Source organism: Salmo salar, chromosome 07 (assembly GCF_965601325.2).
Source record: "Salmo salar chromosome 07, fSalSal1, whole genome shotgun sequence".
NCBI classification, from domain to species: Eukaryota; Metazoa; Chordata; class Actinopteri; order Salmoniformes; family Salmonidae; genus Salmo; species Salmo salar.
In genome coordinates, this window is record NC_138297.1 from 40,331,692 (window position 1) to 40,355,700 (window position 24,009).

At 42.3% G+C, this 24,009-nt stretch overlaps 1 protein-coding gene across 3 annotated transcripts in view; it reads right to left on the reverse strand.

Annotated features, from left to right (window-relative positions):
- LOC106609114 (copine-8) overlaps positions 1–24,009 on the reverse strand; it is a 129,970-nt gene that overhangs the window by 88,879 nt on the left and 17,082 nt on the right. For all 3 annotated transcript variants that reach the window (XM_014207548.3, XM_014207545.3, XM_082977607.1), the window contains exons 2-4: positions 10,556–10,596; positions 5,152–5,198; positions 4,286–4,389 (exon numbers count right to left, since the gene is read on the reverse strand). In XM_014207548.3, coding sequence (XP_014063023.1) covers positions 4,286–4,389; positions 5,152–5,198; positions 10,556–10,596 — 192 coding nt within the window. The remainder of the gene's footprint in view (positions 1–4,285; positions 4,390–5,151; positions 5,199–10,555; positions 10,597–24,009) is intronic.

Genomic DNA, 24,009 nt, shown 5'->3' on the forward strand with positions numbered 1-24,009 from the left:
GATGGTAAAAAAAAATTATGTCTACACTTAAACAACTAAAACCACATAGAAATTATGAAAAAAAGAAAATGGAGCAATGTATTTTTTAAGAAGATCACCTTTGAGAACTAACAATCACCAAAATAAAAATCGACTCAGGGAGAATCAACAAATTCCAAAAAAGTCATGGCATGGAGCCCCCATTGATTTTGTTAGTCATTTAGATAGCATAAGAACAACAAAATGGTCCCGTCACTTGTATACAGCTGAGACTATTGAAACATTGACTATTGAATAGCTTTCCAAATCCCAAACTGGAGCTTTAACAAAAAGGATGAGCAACACTGCTATACAACATCAGCCATAGAACAAAGGATCCATTTAAATCACATATTGGAACATCACTTCCCCACTATCACATTGGCCAGAAATAGACATAACTCTGTTGACAGAAAACATTATGTGTGCCTGAGGGGAAATTGTGTATTCAATCAGGCCAGTGTTTTCATCCACTATCATCTCTGTCAATGTTGTCTCAACAGGATGGCCTTACTCAATTACACACATCAAACAACTAGTAGGCTCTGATTCTGTTGATGGGAGATGAGAGGGAATATCTCTCTCTGTGTGATACTCGTGGGTCTCTGGGCTCTAGTCCTGTGCCAGCCCCCCCTAACACACACACACACACACACACGTCGCACATGGACATGCACGGACACACACAGACACACACGCACACACACACACACTCTCCCCGTCTAGCAAGCAGGACAGATTATGTGGCATACTGCCACTGTCAGTGAGATGGGATGGTGTATTTGTCATTCTGAGTGTATTGTCAGAATGAGCTCTGGGATGTTTGTTATGTAACTCACAAAGCACTGGAGGCACAGCAGCTCTAATGTTCTATTCCATTGAAACAGATCACTTACATCCATGAAAAAAGAATTTCCTGAGACACACAGCACAAAGGCATGTATTTTGTATTTATTCCGCCGCCAAAACAAATGCCCCACGACACCTAACACACACAAACGCACACTACCATGTGTGTGCATGCACATATTTGTCTATAGGTCTGTCCATGATGTACAGTATGCATACTTGTGTGCGTAGAGCTGTTACCATGACCGCCACACCGGCAGTCATGAGTCATGACCACAGTAGAATTCTACGTGACCGTTGAGGCAGGGTAATCTCCTCTTATGCACTCTGGACATGTGTTAGTAGTACCCAACTCTATAATAATCCTCAGGTCGCTAATGGCCGGGTACTCAGGACTCTATTGTCCCTCTAACCACTTTGACATCAATGCAAATGGCTTTGAAAATCACATCAAACACCTCTCATCAAAACAGTATCGTGCTTTTAAAACTCACCTCACTGTAATTGATCAATTTGAAGAAGTTCAACAACAGGTTCAAACTGAGTGAAAAACGTGATCGTTGTGGATCGCGGTTTCAAAGCCCAGCACAACAAAATGGACAGTGTTTTCTAAGGTGATGATTCATTCAAAACAACCATATGCATATGCATAGGCCTATACTGTATGAGTCCAAGCCTGAAAAAAAACTGAATTAAGATAATGATGTCGTTATACAATACATAGCCTACTGCATATTACACACAGCAAAAAAAACATTTAAAAAAAAATACTGATTTAAGACATCTTTGGTACATAATTGTTCTAGCCAAAACTAAACAAATTCAGAGTTACCCTACAATTTTTAATGGCCTAGTAATATTGGGCATTTTTTATATTTTTATAATTAATAGACATTACCTTTAGCTACAGAAAATCTCACCACCATGCGTTTCCATCTCCTCTCCTCTCCCTCTCAAATCATCAATAGCCTATAGCCGCATCGTTCAGCCCATATATTGTTTCATTTCGAATGCATTCTATGGTTGCCAAATAACTAAGTCTAGTGTATAGGACCTGCTTCAAATCATCACTTTTACTCTCAACATAGACGCTTCATATGCACACTCTCGTTCCGGAATTATTCAGCTATGTTCATATTATTTTTACTATAAAATCATATAATATAAACTAATGGTACAGGACTTAAGCATATCTTGCCTGCTAAATGAACAAGCCCACAGCATGCCGCATAGCCAGATAACATACAGTGGGACAAATCAAATTCTGTTCTTCTGAAATACATTTTCTTCATATCATCATGTTTCAGCAGACCGACCTTCCTAAAACAATGGATTTATTGTGATGGTGTATATTCAATTGATTTATTATAGTTTTTTTTAAATGTAGATGTTCCAAAGGCGAGCATCAGCAGCTTGTATGCGTGCACATGCTTGTGGTGTGTGTGTTTGTCTGTGTGTGTTAAGCCTCAGCTCTGACATTAACACAGCCTAGCAGCGCTCCATCACTCTCTTGTCCACCTCTCTCAGAAACCCATTCGACTAGAGTTCCACTCGCTTGCCTGGGAAAATTATATTTCAGACCAGGATAAACAAGAATGAAAAGCTGCCCTAACTAACCTTTAAACACAGGCTTCCACACAGTCAAGACACTCATAACATGAATGACAGAATATTATTACATGTCTACTCTGACACAAACCAGAAAGAACTAAAAGGAAGGAGAGAGAAGGAGACATGGGAAAAGAGAGGAAGGAAGAGAGAGTGATCAGTGGGGGTAGAAAGGGAGAGGAAAAAGAGGGAGGGAGGAGAAGGAAGAGAAAAAAAGAGAGTGAGCTATCTGAGCAGAGCACAGCCATCAGTGGAGGATGTAGTATGGCCTGATGTACACCCACATGCACACACACACACACACACACACACACACACACACACACACACACACACACAAATCTTAAGCCTGAGGGGAAACACACACAGGTCGTGAACACATGCATCCCCCTTAACACACACTTTCTCTCTCGCTCTCTCACTCACACACAATTCATCCCAAAGGTGTTCAAAAGGGGTTGAGGTCAGGGCTCAATGCAGGCCAGTTCCTCCACACCAATCTCAACAAACCATTTCTGTATGGACCTCGCTTTGTGCACGGGGGTATTGTCATGCTGAAACAGGAAAGGGCCTTCCACAAACTGTTGCCATAAAGTTGGAAGCACAGAATCGTCTAGAATGTCATTGTATGCTGTAGTGTTAAGATTTCCCTTCACTGGAACTAAGGGGCCTAGCCCGAACCATGAAAAACAGCCCCAGACCATTATTCCTCCTCCAAACTTTAAAGTTAGCACTATGCAAGTAACGTCATTCATCACTCCAGAGAACGCATTTCCACTGCTCCAGAGTCCAATGGCGCCAAGCTTTACACCACTCCAGCCAACGTTTGGCATTGCGCATGGGTATCTTAGGCTTGTGTGCCATGGAAACCCATTTCATGAAGCTCCCGACAAACACTTGTGCTGAGTGTTGCAACCGAGGACAGGCGATTTTTACACACTACGCGCTTAAGCACTCAGCGGTCCCGTTCTGTGAGCTTATGTGGCCTACCACTTCACGGCTGAGCCATTGTTGCACCTAGACATTTACACTTCACAATAACAGCACTTACACTTGACCGGGGCAGCTCTAGCAGGGTAGAAATTTGACAAACTGACTCGTTGGAAAGGTGGCATCCTATGATGGTGCAATGTTGAAAGTCACTGAGCTCTTCAGTAAAGCCATTTATTGCCAATGTTTGTCTATGGAGATTGCTTGGCTGTGTGCTTGATTTTATACACCTGTCACAACGGGTGTGGCCGAAATAACAGAATCCACTAATGTGAAGGGGTGTCCACATACTTTTGTATATATCGTTTATTACGGTCCCAGTCAGGCCATTTCACATGGAGTAAATAGAGATTTGTGTATCATTCAATTAGTTGTGTGTATTCAGTTAGTTGTTTGTTAGTTAGCCGTGTCTCTCTCAGTAAAGGAATGTGTCTTTTACTGTATTAATTCACAGGCCCTAGTTGGTCTTTCAGTTGTCCTGACAATGGGCGCTGACACACACACAGCACTTAATTTTCTCTCTCGTATCGGTGAGAGTGCCCATGCGACCTCTTGACCCCTCGCATGTCAGAGAGAAATTTAAATACCTACTCTGACAGGATGACGAGGAGGGACACCGATTTACACACACACGCACGCACACAAACACAAGGCTGCACTCACACACACAAGTGTGCACACACACTTTGACAGGACACTAGGCAGGGACACCAATCCGTACTGACAATGCACACTGTAGATACACTCCTTTATACACTATACACACATAGCTACACAAAGGTAGTGAAAACGAAAGAGGCACATACAAATGTTTACTTACAGGTCAAATCTCAGATTCTGTCGTTCCTCAAAGAAATAATCCAAGATGAATTTACGAACAAACTCTGGGTTGAGAGTGTTTTCAATCACCTCTGTCCTTCCAAACTTTAGAGAGAGAGAGAGAGAGAGGATGAAAAAGTTGAGGGTCAAAGGCATGCAAGATATTTCCTTCGGTTGAATGTGGGTATTTGACAGACTACATTCGTGACATACAATTTCTAATGGAGAGAGAAACAAATTGACCGCTCCAAAAATATCATGGTGCATCTCAATTTCAAATGAATGAAATATTGAGAATTCATTACTTGAGAGTGACATTACCGATGTCAGAGGCTGCCTCCCAAATGACACACTGTTTCCTATATAGTGCAATACTTTTGACCAGGGCACGTATGTAGGTAATAGGGTGCCATTTGGGACACAGTCAGAGTAATACCTAACACAGCTATCTATAGGGGTTATATGGATCCGATAGGGGAAAATATGCAGAGATGGGGTTGAGGATTCATTTCATAATGTACATGTATGTATGTATGTATGTATGTATGTATGTATGTATGTATGTATGTATGTATGTATGTAAGAATAAGAATAACAGTTACATGTAGTGGAGTTACTTTTAGTCATTTCCATATTAATTCAACATTTACCATTCATTTCATAATGTACATGTATGTATGTATGTATGTATGTATGTATGTATGTATGTATGTATGTATGTATGTATGTATGTATGTATGTATGTATGTATGTATGTACGTACGTACGTATGTACATTGAGGTTTGAGTGCCAAAGATCATGTTGAATATCAGGCCTTTTCAATTCAGTATCTGGTGTACTGTGTAGGCTAACTGAAGGGGACTTACCTCTCTCCACTCTTTATTGCCAATGCCTTGTGTGTACAGAACGCATACTAGATGAAGAGGGAGAAACACAGAAGAACAATGTTAAACAGGGGACCCTGCATGACCTTTTGAGTGTGAGGAAAATGCATTACAGGGTTACAAACATTATAGGAGGAATATTTTAACAACAACACCATAATGCTCTAGTGGGAAAAAAACTGAGCTCATTCATGGTGCACGTATTTCAGTAGGGTTTTGAGAATGCACAGCATAATAAACTCCTGTTAAGGTAGTGGTGCGCCCTCACACACACACACACACACACACACACACACACCTACATTATTTAATCACTTACTCGGCAGCCCCGAGGAGAGCTGAAGCCAGTTATCCTCTGTTCATATGCTTGTTACAGAGGGAAGAGAGGAATGTAGCAAACATAAGAGCAGCCTTTGTCCCGCCATCACTGACATCTCTCTCACACTCACTCTCTCCCCGTCTCTCGCTCTCCCCTCTCTCTCTACCTCACTCCCACTATCTCTGGATCTCTCTTTCTCTCCTTTTCCATTCCTTTTCAAAGGCATGGCCAAAGAGATATATGACCCCTAAGTCTCACCTGAGACCTGGGAAGAAAAGGCCAAAGTTGTCCTTCTGCCCCCCTATCTGTCCCCTGGCCCTGCCTGGCCCCTCTCGCTGCCCACTGAAGCAGCTTAATGCTGGGAGACTTGAGCAGCAGCACTCAGCATGATTAAGATGGCCACTCAGCACAAGTGCCTCCTTACATGAATGTATATGGCCCTGGACCTGGCTCATCATCATAAGCCTATCATTATTAGTCACAAAGCCTCCTTCTCCCTAATCTTCACCACAGATCCCATACATGAATATGAATAAATCTGCCTTGAGAATATGACCCGTGACATATGAGTGGAGTCACTTTGATTGACTAACGAGGCGTGAGAAGAAGGAAGACGCCCTGTTTCTATTTTGGGCTGGAGTTGTGGAGGAGGGGAGAATAGAGGGGGCGAGACTCAGAGACAGAATTTCGAGATGCTGAATATTGAGATCAAGAATGTCAAGACAGGCAGAAAAAGGAGACAAGCGGACAAAAGGCCTGAAAGAAAAGAAAAACAGAAAGATGAAGAGCATATGTGATGCGTTCTAACCAGAGAGAGAGAGAGAAAGAAAAACAGAAAGAGAAGAGAGAAAGAGAGCAAGTGAGAAAGATGGAGAGATAGAGAGAGAAGGTAAAAGTGCCACAACAATACACACATTACTGATTAATACACAGCCCAGAGTGATTCATCAGTAAATGATAACATAATAACATATACATACATACATACATACATACATACATACATACCAGTGGAGGCTGCTGAGGGGAGGAGGGCTCATAATAATGGCTGGAATGGAGTCAATGGAGTGGTATCAACATGGAAACCACGTCTCTGATACCACTCTATTGACTCCATTACTGCCATTATTATGAGCCCTCCTCCCCTCAGCAGCCCCACTGACACATACATACAACATTTGGCACCAACTCTCTTGCACTGGCTCTATGCACACTCACTTGACTCTCCCCACACACTCACAGATACTACACTGACAATCCAACACACACACACATACTACACTGACACTCCAACACACACACACAAGCTGCTGCTACTCTGTTTATTATATATCCTGATTTTACCCCTACCTACATGTACATACTGTATTACCTCAATTACCTTAACAACCTCTTACCCATGCACATTGACTTGGTACTGGTACTCCTTGTTATTGTTACTATTGTGTAACCATTTCCTTTTTACAGTATTTAGCAAATATTTTCCTTACTTTTTAACTCTATTGTTGGGAACAGCTCGTAAGTAAGCATTTCACTGTAAAGTCTACACCTGTTGTATTCAACCAATCACATTTGATTTGACATCCATAACATCACACTGATGTGAATAACATTTAAGAAGCATGGTTTTCCCAAAGCCTTATTAAATGTTCACGTGTTTCACGTGACCCTCCAGAAAACCATTAAGAAAAGACTGGGTTGTTCTGTCTGCGTGCTACGTGTTGCTTGTTATAAAGTATGTTTCTCTGTCTGCATGCTACGTGTTGCTTGTTCTACAGTATGTTTCTCTGTCTGCATGCTACGTGTTGCTTGTCCTATGTTGCTCTGCGTGTGCTCACTGCTCATTGTTTGTCTGTATTGTAATTGTTTTTAATAACCTGCCCAGGGACTACGGTTGAAAATGAGCCGACTGGCTAAAACCGGCACTTTTACTGATTGATTAATGTGCACTGTCCCTGTAAAAATAAAAAATTAACTCAAACGCAAATAAAGGAGAAGCCAAGGCTGGAGGGATGGAAGGAAGGGCCTAGGTATGGTGGTGAAGGAGTTGAGATATTTCAAAGTTAAACTAATGCAAAATTGTTCCTTGCTCATAAACGATGAAAGTATCAAGAACAGAAACACTATTGTCTGTATTCTGACCTTCTCAATTAAACAGCAGGGAAAACAAAGCACAACAGATCACGCCTACTGAATGGTTCTATATATTCAGACTAGTAATTTGGCTTTCAGGTCCTCTTCACACAATTACTGTAAAGATAAATGAAACATGTAAAAGTAGGGAGTGACTCACACCTACATGTGTAATCCATGTTGTATGGCATACTAATGTATACGAGTTGTATCCATCATAAGACAGATTGTTTGTGTGTGTTTTTGTAAGAGAATCATCCGTTGTCAATGTCATTCATCCAGCAATGGATGACTAACATTGAAAAGGCATTGGCTCCGATTCACGAAGTGCGTCGTTGGAAAGGGAGATACCTAGTTAGTTGTACAACTGAATGCATTCAACTGAAATGTGTCTTCCGCATTTAAACCAACCCCTCTGGGCATGTGTCGATAGTGATAGGGTTCGAAAAGAAAGGCAGCGTTGCTCTTGGGTCAGCTTTCCCCATTCAAATTTTAGCTTAACGTTATAATTATTTCATAATACTGACAACGTATCAGTTTCAAGAGAGATATTATCACCTATGGCTGCAAATATGGACATGGCTTATAATGCACACATTGTTGCACATAATGAAATATAATGAGGCAAGAATGACAGACACTATAGCTGTACAATTAGCAAAATATAACTAAATTGATTGAACATGAAATTGATTTCAATATGGTTGATTACACTTAGTGTAAAAAACATTAGAAACACCTGCTCTTTCCATGACATAGCCTGACCAGGTGAATCCAGGTGAAAGCTACGATCCCTTATTGATGTCACTTGTTAAATCCACTTCAAATCAGTGTAGCTCAAGGAGAGGAGGCAGGTTAAAGAAGGATTTTTAAGCATTGAAACAATTGAGACATGCATTGTGCATGTGTGCCATTCAGAGGATGAATGGGCAAGACAAAATATTTAAGTGCCTTTGAATGGGGTATGGTAGTAGGTGCCAGGCGGACCGGTTTGAGTGTGTCAAGAAGTTCAATTCTACTTGATTTTTTCACTCAACAGTTTCCCATGTGTACCAAGAATGGTCCATCACCCAAAGGACATTCAACCAACTTGACACAACTGTGGGAAGCATTGGAGTCAATATGGGCCAGCATTTCTGTGGAATGCTTTCGACACATTGTAGAGTCCATACTCCAACAAATTGAGGCTGTGTTGAGGGCAAAAGGGGTGCAACTCAATATTAGGAAGGTGTTCTTAATGTTTTGTGTACTCAGTGTATGTAGGCCTGTTTGTAGCCTATAGGCCAACTGTATTAATTGTTTAATGCAGTAGCCCACAGTTTGCATTTGAAACACCTTTTTATCCTTAGCTTGTGTAACAATTGGAAAGACATTGGCAACTTTGTATCAGCTGTCAAAGAGAGACAGATAAACATCTTGATTCTATGTTTAGCGGAGATCTTCTGTGTATAAAGTGACGCAGAAGGGCAAAAAAGCATCCAACGGCTCACTTAGCTGTTCTCCAAGTGGTCTGAAGCAGTCAGTAAATAACAAGTATTTTAAAGTTTTGGGAAACGGCTTTGAGATTTTGAGTGGGAATTGGTCTAAATGGATCGGGCTACATTTCTTAAAGTTTCTTAAAGAAGAAATATGAAAAGCATATACATAAGCACGGTAGTAATTGAAAGGGAACAGTTTGGAGATTATGGGAAAATTATTAGACCCAAGTTGAGAACCCAACAGTTCACTTGACACAAGACTGAATCCAAATATTACACTGTACATTTTATGTGATTTTATTTTTTGTACTTTTCGCCACATTTGTTGATAACGAAATCTGAAAATACTCTGGATACATTCAGTCAGATTATAAGAATATTCCTGAAAAATGTGGGGTAGGTGCAACATAAGATAAAGCAATGACAAAGGTTTGAGTGAGAGGGACTAATTGGTGTTTCCAAGCGGCCACACACCTCTCCAAAGTTCCTAAGTCATTTCAATGCACCTTTATGACTCAAAGAAGATTCTTCAACTATAATTTTTTTTTTTACACTTGTAGTTGTTTTGTTTGGAACACAACCCTGCATCCCCGTCATCACACAATTACTGTTGTTGTTGCTCCCGAGTGGCGCAGCGGTCTAAAGCACTGCATCTCACTGCACGAGGCATCACTGCAGCCCCTGGTTCAAATCCAGGCTGCATCACATCCGGCTGTGATTGGGACTCTGTGATTGGGAGTCCCATAGGGCGGCGCACAATTGGCCCAGCGTCGTCCGGGGTAGGCCGTCATTGTAAATAAGAATTTGTTCTTAACTGACTTGCCTAGTTAAATAAAAGTTACACATTACACAATCCAAAAACTGCCCATTTTAAATCACAATCTGGGTCAGGTGGGCATCATTTGAAAGCTTGTTCATTTTACTGTACAGCCACATTGTTCCAATTTAGGGGCTTTTCAGTGCCCAAATCTGCCATTTTCAACCCGTATATGGGTACGAGTGTAATGGGCTACCAATGCTAATACAAAGGTTCTAACAATGCTTTTGGGAAAATGGGCCCAGACAGAGAGAGGAGGTTGGATAGGGAGTGTGAGGATGGGTTAAGACAGGTTAGGTCTTGAATTAGGGTTGGGGTCAATTCCGTTTCAATTCTAGTCGATTCAGGAAGTACACTGAAATTCCAATTCTCTTCATAGCTTTTCAAGTAGGAAGAATTTGAATTGTTATTGGAATTTGGTAAACTTTCTGAATTGACTGGAATTGAAATTGACCCCAATCTTGCTGAACAGGATAGAATGCTTGTTGGAGATATTTTGGCTCATCAGGAGAGCCGGAGCTTCAGGAGCCCCCAGGCACACTCACACACTTACCATTTATACAGAAACATTGTTATGGAACAGATATTACAGTGTCATTGTGGAACAAACAAATAAACAGAAAACCATAGTGATCTTACTTGGGTCTGATTTGGAGAAGGTATCCATGTCCAGCAGATTTCTGTGAAGAGAAAACAAACAGGAGGGAGCGAGGAGTGAATAAGTAAAACTGACACCATGTTGCTTCGTTAAACACAACGAGACGCTGATTGGCTCATTAAGGCTCTCGTTAGTTAAGGCAGGGAACACCGTTGGGGATAGATACAGGATACAAGCGTGACAGACAGGACTGCGTCTCAAATGGCAACCTATTCCCTTAATATTACACTACTTTTCACCAGAGCCCATTGGGCTCTGGTCAATAGGGTGCCATTTGGGAAGAGAAACATGAGTGTCATGCTCTGATTGGCTAGCAGATGAGGCCTGTAAACGAGGGATTGCTGTAGCAGCCGTTACAGAGCGGAACGGGGCTCGTCTTCTCAGGCTAATTACCAGACAGAAAAAGATTAAGGTAAGGGAGAGAGGCGGCCATAAAATGCACACTGACAGTGCTGCTTAAAAGCCCCATCCGTTATGATCAGTAACACCTTCTATATCATGATACTCAGAAGGGGGTTTATAATGAAGGCATCATCAGTGATCAAGAACACCTCCTGTGCACCTCCCTTGGGATGGGGCCGCCTTTCAACCCCCTAGTCCCAACCCCTACAGAATCATTCAATTAAACTAATAATTTACATTAAACAGACAAACTACCCCTAAGCCCCTACCCATGAAAACCTTCAAACCCCACTGGAATCAATGACTCATTTACAAACAAAATAACCTTAACCCCCACCAGCCTTGAAATGCTAACTCCAGAACCAGAGACAGATCTTACACCAGTCATAAAGCATTTATACTTCACTCTGGGGGTTGGAGAATATTCATCAAATAGGGCTGGGAAGATTGACTAATTTAAAGCAGGGGATTTGGGTAATACAGTTACCTCTAATATAATTGAGCTGTTTTTCAGTGAATTTGCTGGAGTGATTCCGACACACATCCATTCATCCTATAAGGTCAGGATTGAATGAAGGAACGGGGGGGATGGATGGAGTGAGGGAACGAGAGATGAGATACAGTAAGTGACTTCTCTGCCAGGGCTTGGAAACATTAATGGTTCTGCAGGGAGAGATAACTACCCTTCTCTCCTCCTGACCTGCTGGTTCATGTCCCATTGAACTATCCCTGACACTTACTGAGCTGTATAAAGGTGATGAAATGTCAGGAAATTCTGACATGTTCCATTTTATCCCGTTAAAGCCCAGGGATCAGCAGAGGCTTTGGTCTGCTGTTGGACAGGAGGGAACACTGATCTGACTGTGTCCGTGCCTTCTAGAGGTCGACCGATTTATGATTTTTCAACGCCGATACCGATACCGGTTATTGGAGGACCCAAAAAGCCGATACCGATTAATCGGCCGATTTTATTATTTTTATAATGACAATTACAACAATACTGAATGAACACTTATTTTAACTTAATATAATACATCAATAAAATCTATTTGGCCTCAAATAAATAATGAAACATGTTCAATTTGGTTTAAATAATGCAAAACTAAAAAGTGTTGGAAAAGAAAGTAAAAGTGCAATATGTGCCATGTAAGAAAGCTAATGTTTAAGGCCCTTGCTCAGAACGTGGGAACATATGAAAGCTAGTGGTTCCTTTTAACATGAGTCTTCAATATTCCCTGGTAAGAAGTTTTAGGTTGTAGTTATTATATTATTATAGGAATTATAGGACTATTTCTCTCTATACAATTTGTATTTCATACACCTTTGACTATTGGATGTTCTTATAGGCACTTTAGTATTGCCAGTGTAACAGTATAGCTTCCGTCCCTCTCCTCGCTCCTACCTGGGCTCAAACCAGGAACACATCGATAACAGCCACCCTCGAAGCAGCGTTACCCATGCAGAGGAAGGGAAAAAACTACTCCAAGTCTCAGAGCGAGTGACGTTTGAAACGCTATTAGCGTGCACCCGGCTAACTAGCTAGCCATTTCACATCGGTTACACGCGCCTAATCTTGGGAGTTGATAGGCTTGAAGGGGTGGGTATAATTTGTGGAACTTTCCAACAGGAATCTGTTCCAAAAAACGTAAAGTAAAAGGTTGCCAACCAACAATGCATACAAAGTAGCAACGCATACAAACCTAGCTAACTAGCTGCCGAATAGGCATCAACTCACCACGTAGCTTATTCTTAACGTTTGTCCATAGGCAAACAGACATGTGAGGACAGACATTTTTCGGAATAAACGTGATGAGTGAAAAACGCAATGAAATAGACTCCCTACCCGGTATCTTATTCTGCCGCTATACAACTTTGTATGCGTTGTTTTTTGGAAACCTTGTTATTTACGAAGTTTTTGGAATAGATTCCTGTTGGAACGTTCCACAAATTATACCCACCCAGGTTGAAGTCATAAACAGCGCAATGCTTGAAGCACAGCGAAGTGCTGTTTGAATGAATGCTTACGAGCCTGCTGCTGCCTACCACCGCTCAGTCAGACTGCTCTATCAAATCATAGACTTAATTATAATATAATAAACACACAGAAATACGAGTCTTGGGTCATTAATATGGTAGAATCTGGAAACTATCATCTCGAAAACAAACGTTTTTTTCTTTCAGTGACATACGGAACCGTTCCGTATTTTATCTAACGGGTGACTAAGTCTAAATATTCCTGTTAGGCATTGATGTTTATGGTTAGGTACATTGGTGCAACGACAGTACTTTTTTCGCAAATGCGCTTGTTAAATCAACACCCGTTTGTCGAAGTAGGCTGTGATTCAATGAAAATGAACAGGCACCGCATCGATCATATGCAACGCAGGACACGTTAGATAAACTAGTAATATCATCAACCATGTGTAGTTAACTAGTGATTATGTTAAGATTGATAGTTTTTTATAAGTCTAATGCTAGCTAGCAACTTACCTTTGCTTCTTGCTGCCCTCGCGTTACAGGTAGTCAGCCTGTTAATCCTTGTGGAGTGCAATGTAAGGCAGGTGGATAGAGCGTTGGACTGGTAACCGAAGGTTGTAAAAACGAATCCCCCCTGAACAAGGCAGTTAACCCCCGTTTCTAGGCCGTCATTGTAAATAAGAATGTGTTCTTAATCTGACTTTCCTAGTTAAATAAAGGTGTAAAAAAAATTATAATAATTGAGTCAAATCGGTGGCCAAAAGTACCGATTACCGATTGTTATGAAAACTTGAAATCGGCCCTAATCGGTCGACCTCTAATGCCTTCCTGTTTCCTGTTATCCGTGTTGCTCACTGTCTCACTCACTTTGTCAGTGAGTGTATGTTTGGATACATTCCTGTGTTTGTGTGTAAATGTCTAAAAGCTGCAGAGGTTATAGTATGATCTGCACGGTTGTGCCGGCATTTTAAACCAAGCTTCCTTCCAGTTTTGTGTGGATACTAATAAATCAAATCAAATTTATTTATATAGCCCTTCTTACATCAGCTGATATCTCAAAGTGCTGTACAGAAACCCAGCCTAAAACCCCAAACAGCAAGCAATGCAGATGTAGAAGCACGGTGGCTAAGAAAAACTCCCTAGAAAGGCCAAAACCTGGGTAGAAACCTAGAGAGGAACCAGGCTATGAGGGGTGGCCAGTCCTCTTCTGGCTGTGCTGGGTGGAGATTATAACAGAACATGGCCAAGATGTTGAAATGTTCATAAATGACTAGCATGGTCAAATAATAATATATTTGTGACATGACCACAAAAAGTAGGCCATCTTTGTATGCTCATTTTAAAAGTACTGTGTCCTCATATATAATATTCACAAACCAGGGGACAGTGATCCCCTTCAACAACCCCCAAGTGAAGGTCTCCCTGGCAGCCAACACCTTCACCCATCACTGGCCACGCCGAGACCAAGCAGCTGACAGAGATGCTCCCCAGCATCCAGCTGGGAGCAGGCAGTCTGACTAGCCTCTGGAGACTGGCCGAGGCTCTGCCCAAAAACTGCAGAGAACTGACTCCAGATCTGATCAAAGATGTTCCTTTGTGTCTCTGTCACCTCATCTCCTCTCCCCAGGAGGGTAAAAAGGACAGAAGGCTGATGCCCCTGAGATTCACTCAGTGTGAGGGCCGTCAGTCACAGTGCATAACAAACCTGACATATGAGAACCCGTGGGGGTGGAGAGAGATCTGACACCAGGCCAGACAAATCTGTCTTTAAAAAAAAAATGGGAAAAAGACCAAAGCACCAACAGAACCATAAGAGCAGGTGTCTGTCTGTCTGTCTGGCTGGCTGTCCCCAGTAGCTGAGGAAGAAATAGAGAGGGAAAGAGAAAGACTGACAGAGAGACAGACAGACAGACAGACAGGGATAGATGGGTGTGAGAAGAGGCGCCTATCCTTTCAGAGAGGTTTAATTATTCTAAAAGCATTTCAGAGCTCTTTTAAACAGAGAGAGAAGTACGCTTTGGCAATACGTACATTGTTAGGTCATGCCAATAAAGCAAATTGAATTTAACTGAATTGATAGTGAAAGACAAGAGAGATGGAGAGAGAGAAAGGCGCTGCCTGTCACGTGTAAGTCACGCCCCCCTCCCAGTCACCAAGCCCCAGCGGGGCCCGACTCTGTCCTCTTCACTCGGCCCGAGTGATGGAATGTCTCAGCAACAACGGTAACCATAGCAACCATCCAACATCTAGTTTTTGGGGGGTAGGAGAATTTATCCCACTCAGACAGCAGCTCCCGATGGGACGATATAAGTTTGACATCAGCCCTCTGCTCATTAAAAACAGGAGAAGAGACAAGAGCTGTTTCACAGAGTAAATAGCAACATGGCACCGACAGATATGGCAGCTCTTTATTGCAGTATTTAGTTTTTGTTGTGTAATTTCTTACATTACTAGCCCAGGAAACTTTTTGTGTTATTACATACAGCCGGAAATAACTTTAGGTTATCAGAGTGGCAGTAACTCACCAGCATTACGACTGGGAATACAACTTTCCCGAATTGGATCCTTTGTTCGTACCCCCCAGGACAATTGAACTGATTCCAAATGCTGATCCAAAACACCGCCGGCGGAGAAGAGGTATTCGGAGTGGACGTCTAGTCCGACTCAGGAGGCGCGCACACCATCCACCGCTTCTGAGTATATTACTCGCTAATGTTCAGTCTCTGGATAATAAAGTAGACGAGCTCAGGGCGAGAATCTCCTTCCAGAGAGACAGGGATTTTAACATACTCTGTTTCACAGAAACATGCCTCTCGGGATATACTGTCTTTGTCCACACAGCCAGCTGGGTTCTCAATATATCGCACAGACAGGAATAAAGAAGTCTCCGGGAAGAAGAAAGGCGGGGGTGTATGTTTCATGATTAACCACTCATGGTGGGATTGTGATAACATAAAGAAACTCAAGTCCTTTTGTTCACCCGACCTAAAATACCTCACAATCAAATGCCGACCGTATTACCTCCCAAGAGAATTGTCTTCGGTTATAGTCACAGCCGTGTATATTCCCCTTCAAGCCGATACCACGACGGCCCTCAAAGAACTTCACTGGATTTTATGCAAACTGGAAACCACATATCCTGAGCCCGCATTTATTGTAGCTGGGGATTTTAACAAAGCAAATTTGAGGAAAACACTACCGAAGTTCTATCAACACATTGACTGTTGACTGCTGCTAAAAACACTTGACCACTGCTACTCCAACTTCCGGGATGCCTACATGGCCCTCCCCTGCCCTCCTTTCGGCAAATCTGATCACGACTCCATTTTGCTCATCCCTTCCTATAGGCAGAAACTCAAACAGGAAGTACCCGTGCTAAGGACTATTCAATGCTGGTATGACCAATTGGAATCCACGCTTCAAGATTGTTTTGCTCATGTGGACTGGGATATGTTCCAGGTAGCCTCAGAGAATAACATAACATACAAATACACAGATATGGTGACTGAGTTTATCAGGAAGTTTATAGGAGATGTTGTACCCACTGTGATTATTAAAACCTACCCTAACCAGAAACCGTGGATAGATGGCAGCATTCGCGCATGACTGAAAGCGTGAAACACCGCATTTAACCATGGCAAGGTGACTGGGAATATGGCCGAATACAAACAGTGTAGTTATTCCCTCCGTAAGGCAATCAAACAGGCAAAACGTCAGTAAAGAGTAGAGATGCATGATATATCGGCGAACATATCAGAATCGACCGATATTAGCTAGAAATGCCAACATCAGTATCGGCCCGATGTCTAGTTTAACACCGATGTTAAAGCTACCATGCATACCTATATAACGTAGGCACATGATGTAATGACGCCACGTAAAATTTTGCGCTACACGTGCAACAGAGCATTCCTAACCTAGCGTAGGATTGAGCAGTCAATAAGTCGAGCAGTCATTTGAATGAGTAACAACATTTCAGCGAGACAACTCAAAGACGAAATCCATTAACCTCTTACATCTAGACGTTCCGCTAGCGGAACACCTGCTCCAATATCCAATGATGGGCGTGGCGCGAAATACAAACTCCTCTAAAATACAAAAACTTAAATTTTTCAAACATATGACTATTTCACAGCATTTTAAAGATAAGACTCTCCTTTATCTAACCACACTGTCCGATTTCAAAAAGGCTTTACAACGAAAGCAAAACATTAGATTATGTCAGCAGAGTACCAAGCCAGAAATAATCAGACACCCATTTTTCAAGCTAGCATATAATGTCACAAAAACCCAGAAGACAGCTAAATGCAGCACTAACCTTTTATGATCTTCATCAGATGACAACCCTAGGACATTATGTTATACAATACATGCATGTTTTGTTCAATCAAGTTCATATTTATATCAAAAACCAGCTTTTTACATTAGCATGTGACGTTCAGAACTAGCATACCCCCCGCAAACTTCCGGGGAATTCGCTAACATTTTACTAAATTACTCACGATAAACGTTCACAAAAAGCATAACAATTATTTTAAGAATTATAGATACAGACCTCCTCTATGCACTCGATATGTCCGATTTTAAAATAGCTTTTTGGTGAAAGCACATTTTGCAATATTCTAAGTACATAGCCCAGGCATCACGGGCTAGCTATTTAGACACCCGGCAAGTTTAGCACTCACCAATATCAGCTTTACTATTATAAAAGTTTCATTACCTTTTGTTGTCTTCGTCAGAATGCACTCCCAGGACTGCTACTTCAATAACAAATGTTGGTTTGGTCCAAAATAATCCATCGTTATATCCGAATAGCGGCGTTTTGTTCGTGCGTTCCAGACACTATCCGAAATGGTAAAGAAGGGTCGTGCGCATGGCGCAATTCGTGACAAAAAAATTCTAAATATTCCATTACCGTACTTCGAAGCATGTCAACCGCTGTTTAAAATCAATTTTTACGCCATTTTTCTCGTAGAAAAGCGATAATATTCCGACAGGGAATCTCCTTTTCGGCAAACAGAGGAAAAAAATCACAAAGGCGGGGGCGGTCGGGTCACGCGCCTAAGCCCAGAGTCCCTTGATCGGCCACTTGAGAAAGGCGATAATGTGTTTCAGCCTGGGGCTGGGATGACGACATTCTGTTTTTTCCCGGGCTCTGAGCGCCTATGGACGACGTAGGAAGTGTCACGTTAGAGCAGAGATCCTTAGTAAAAGATAGAGATGGAAAAGAAGTTCAAGAAATGGTCAGACAGGCCACTTCCTGTAAAGGAATCTCTCAGGTTTTGACCTGCCATTTGAGTTCTGTTATACTCACAGACACCATTCAAACAGTTTTAGAAACTTTAGGGTGTTTTCTATCCATATGTAATAAGTATATGCATATTCTAGTTACTGGGTAGGAGTGGTAACCAGATTAAATCGGGTATGTTTTTTTATCCAGCCGTGAAAATACTGCCCCCTAGCCATAACAGGTTAAAGCCAAGATAATGGAATTCATTGCCCTTGACAATCAACCATTCTCTGTCATGGGTGATGTTGGCGTTCGCCGACTGGTCGAGCACCAGTCGAGTGCGCTATTTTCTGATGTTGCCTTACCGGAGTTACACAGTAATAGCGTCACTGCTATTAGCTTCACGACATACATACTGTGGAACGCCGTTTGGGTCTTTGCATGTCAAAAAAGATACAGTAGCACTGTCAAGGCTGTACAAAAAAGTCTGCAAACAAGAAACACCGGCCACAAACAATGTGTTTACAATACCGCGTTCGACTGCAACTTCTGGGGTAGCTAGCTTTAGCATGGTACCTAGCTATCACCAATACAGTTGTTCGCCTATTGAAATTGAACTTCAGTTGATGAAAAGAAATAGCTAGCCAGCTACTTAACCCTATTGCCCAAAGCTAATGTTATAAGCAGCCAGCTAGCTTCATCTGGCTAATGAGGCTTGTTATGTGTTGTGAAGCTAGCCACAATAAGGATTAGGCACAACAGTGGAATTTGCGTTTTGCCTTCAAAATAAAAGTATCATTGACAGTGATGCAAATATATACAAATAGTAGAATTATGCCATACTTTTATTTGAAGGCTAACCGCGAAGTCCACTAGTGTGGCTAATCCTTATTGTGGCTAGCTTCACATAGATGGGTCCGACCACCGAGACAACTTTACCAGCATCATAGCATACGAATCGATGAATCGTTGTGACATATGGAATACGAGTGATAGTGTAATCAATCTGTAATAACTACGTAAAAAATGTATGAACGTGTTAAATTATTATGTGACGTGCAGTCATATTCAGGTCCTGATTGGTCAACAAGCTTATTTGACATGCCAAATACTGTTATTTTACAAGTCAAATAACACTATTTGAAGTGTATCTTTTTTGACACACAAAGACCCAGGACGGCGTTCCATAGAAATCCTGGTTGAGAATGAAACAACTGAACAAATGAACAATGAAACAGCACAGCAAGTAAGTGAAAGAAATAGGTTTGATTATGTTTTACTGGTAATGGGGACATATGTAAATGCCAACAAAAGAACTTTTTGGTCAGTCGGGTGTGTGTGCGTGTGTAACCTTTATTTAACTAGGCAAGTCAGTTAAGAACAAATTCTTATTTGTTATAACGGCTCAGATACAAGATGTATGTGGCAGGGTCTACAGACAATCACGGACTACAAAGGGAAAACCAGCCATGTCGCTGACACCGACGTCTTGCTTCCGGACAAGCTAAACACCTTCTTCGCCCGCTTTGAGGATAACACAGTGCTACCGACATGGCCCGCTACCAAGGACTGTGGGCTCTCCTTCTCCATGGCTGACATGAGTAAGACATTTAAGCGTGTTAACCCTCACAAGGATACCGGCCCTGACAGCATCCCTAGCGGCGTCCTCAGAGTATGCACAAACCAGCTGGCTGGAGTGCTTACGGACATAGTCAATCGCTCCCTATCCCAGTCTGCTGTCCCCACTTGCTACAAGATGACCACGATTGTTTCTGTACCCAAGAAAGCAAAGGTAACTGAACTAAATGACTATCGCCCCGTAGCACTCACTTTTGTCATCATGAAGTGCTTTGAGAGGATAGTTAAGGATCATATCTACCATACCTGACACCACAGGCCCACTACAATTTGCTTACCACCCCAATAGACCCACAGACGATGCAATCGCCATCACACTGCACACTGCCCTATCCCATCTGGACAAGAGGAATCCCTATGTAAGAATGCTGTTCATTGACTATAGCTCAGCATTCAAGTACCCTCCAAGCTCATCACTAAGTTTGGGGCCCTGGGTCTGAATCCTGCGCTGTGCAACTGGGTCCTGGACTTCCTGACGGGCTACCCCCAGATGGTGAAGGTAGGAAACAACATCTCCACTTCGGTTCAACACAGGGGCCCCACAAGGGTTCGTGCTCAGCCCACTCCTGTACTCCCTGTTCACCCATGACTGCATGGCCACACACGCCTCCAACTCAATCATCAAGTACGCAGACGACACAACAGAACTAGGCCTGATTACCAACAATGACGAGACAGCCTACAGAGAGGAGGTGAGGGCCCTGGGACTGTGGTGCCAGGAAAATAACCTCTCACTCAATGTCGTCAAAACAAAGGAGCTGATCGTGAACTTCAGGAAACAGCAGAGGGAGCACGTCCCTATCCACCTAGACGGGACCGCAGTGGAGCAGGTGGAAAGCTTCAAGTTCCTCGGCGTGCACATCACTGACGATCTGAAATGGTCCACCCACACAGACAGTGGGTTGAAGAAGGTGCACCTGAAACCAACAAACTTTTACAGATGCACAATTGAGAGCATCCTGTCGGGCTGTATCACCACCTGGTACGGCAACTGCACCGCCCACAACAGCAGGGCTCTCTAGAGGGTGGTGCAGTTTGCCCAACGCATCCTCGGGGGCAAACTACCAGCCCTCCAGGACACTTACAACACCCGATGTCACAGGAAGGCCAAAAAGATCATCAAGGACAACAACCATCCAAGCCCCTGCCTGTTCACCCCACTATCATCTAGAAGGCGAAATCAGTACAGGTGCATCAAAGCTGGGACCGAGAGACTGAAAAACAGCTTCTATCTCAAGGTCATCAGACTGTTAAATAACCATCACTAGGCGGCTTCCACCCGGTTACGTAACCCTGCACCTTAGAGACTGCTGCCCCATATACATAGACTTGAAATTACTGGCCACTTTAATAATGGAACACTAGTCACTTTAATAATGTTTACATATTTTTGCTTTACTCATCTCATATGTATATACTGTATTCTATTCTAATGTATTTTAGTCTATGCCACTCTGACATTGCTCATCCTAATATTAATATATTCCTTAATTCCATTATTTTACTTTTAGGTTGTGTGTATTGCTGTGAATTGTTAGATATTACTGCACTGTTGGAGCTAGAAACACAAGCATTTCGCTACACCCACAATAACATCCACTAAACATGTGTATGTGACAAGTAAAAATTGATTTGATAGTATCCCCCTTCTCTCTTCCCATTGCCTCTTTCCTCTCCCTCTCGCTCTCTTTGACGAGATGTGTTCGTACAGACATTTAATTTAATGAACATATCAAGCGTGTCTCTCTGATCGGCTCATAAATGAGAGATCACCACTGTTTGGTTATGACAGCATTACTATGACAACCCGCTGAACATGTGGCAGAACCCCCAGGACCCTGACCTACATTACCCATCATCCTCTACTGTGCTACTTGAGAAATAGATTTTACCTGAATGGAATGGTGAAGTCACACACATACAGTACAGCCCCCCAATTAGAGTATGAAAAGGTACATCAGAATTAGAAACCAAAAAAAACTGCAACACCAGGCACTGGTCTATGAAACTGTGACTGAACCAGGGATGTTACTGTCCTGCTGGTCATGATCTGTGGCCATGGGTAACACTGTCACTGCACGGAGAGAAAACAAGAAAAGGAGAGAGGAGAGGAAAGGAGGTAAGATTGAAAATGTGAGCAAACACTTTCTCTCCTTTCGTATCCTCGCCCCTCCTCCCTCTCCTCTCCTGTCGCCTCCTCTTCTGTCCTCTCACCTTGGTGTGGGAGAGGGGGTTTTCTCAGAACAAAGTCAGATCCCACAGAGGGCCTTTCCTCCCTCTCTTTCCCTTCTCTCTCACCTCTTGCTTCCCTTTCTCTTCCCAGTGTGGCCTAGATAATGGATCCACAGAGAATACACCATCACACTGAACTAGATACAGTCACCACCATGGAAGAAAATGGCTCTGCCAAACACACACAGTGTGCCAATTCTAACTCAAAGTGTGGTGAAGAATATTACATCTGCGCTTCCATACAGCCACAGTACCAAAGAACAAAAGACACTCTCAAGCTGTGAGATTCCTTCTCCCTGTTGTAGTAGTGAACATAGTGCTAGGATTCTAATCTTAGCAACATAACATTGCCTACCTACCTGCACATTGAAGGAGATCCTGATACAGAAACAAATTAGGTGAATATATGCAGTGTACCTTCTTCATTTAGATTTGATTGTATCTAATACAAATGGGAATACTACAGAATAACAGACTAGACTGATACAGTACCACTCAAAAGTTTTGACACACCTACTCATTAAAAGGTTTTTCTTTATTTTTACTATTTTCTACATTGTAAAATAATAGTGAAGATACCAAAACGATGAAATAACACATATGAAGTCATGTAGTAACCAAAAAAGTGTTAAACAAATCAAAATATATTTTAGATTCTTCAAAGTAGCCACCCCTTTGCCTTGATGACAGCTTTGCACACTCTCGGTATTCTCTCAACCAGCTTCATGAGGAATGCTTTCCAACAGTCTTGAAGGAGTTCCCACATATGCTAAGTACTTATTGGTTGCTTTTCCTTCACTCTGTGGTCCAACTCATCCCAAACCATCTCAATTGGGTTGAGGTTGGGGGATTGTGGAGGCCAGGTCATCTGATGCAGCACAGCCTGAATGTGTGTTGGGTCATTGTCCTGTTGAAAAACAAATGATAGCGCAAACCAGATGGGATGGCATATCGCTGCAGAATGCTGTGGTAGCCATGCTGGTTAAGTGTGCTTTGAATTTTAAATATATCACTGACAGGGTCACCAGCAAAGCCCCCCCACACCATCACACCTCCTCCATGCTTCACGTTGGGAACCACACATGCGGAGACAATCTGTTCGCCTACTCTGCGTCTCACAAAGACATGGCAGTTAGAATCCAAAAATATCAATTTTGGACTCCAGACCAAAGGACAGATTTCCACCGGTCTAATGTCCATTGCTCGTGTTTCTTGGCCCAAGCAAGTCTCTTCTTATTATTGGTGTCCTTTAGTAGTGGTTTCTTTCCAACAATTTGACCATGAAGGCCTGATTCATGCAGCCTCCTCTGAACAGTTGATGTTGAGATTTGTCTGTTAGTTGAATTCTGTGAAGCATTTACTTGGGCTGCAATCTGAGGTGCTGTTAACTCTAATGAACTTATCCTCTGCATCAGAGGTAACTCTGGGTCTTCCTTTCCTGTGGCAGTCCTCATGAGAGCCACTATTTAGAATAATCTCAAATACAAAATATTGTTTAGCAATGTTTTGGTCACTACATGATTCCATATGTGCTATTTCATAGTTTGTATGTCTTCACTATGTAAAAAATATTTTAAAAATTAAGAAAAACCCTGGAATGAGTAGGTATGTCCAAACCTTTGACTGGTACTGTATCATACCCATAGAAATTCTATATTAATATTTACTTTAAGTAGTGTATATGTTTTCTATTTCCATGGTGGCTTGTACTGTATGAAAGGACATGGAGATGAGTGTGGCAACATTGGCAACAGAGCAGGATTATGCTTGGCAACATCTGGAGAGAACAGGAGCAACAGAGCATGCTAATATGAACTGAGGCTTTTCAACAGGTCACTGAGCCCAGCTCCACAGGTAGAAGCTAGCTATGCCTTTCTGTCTATCTCCCCTCTCTCTACATTTTCCCTATATCTTTCTCCCTATCCCTCCCTCTTTCTTTCTCACACACATTATAAT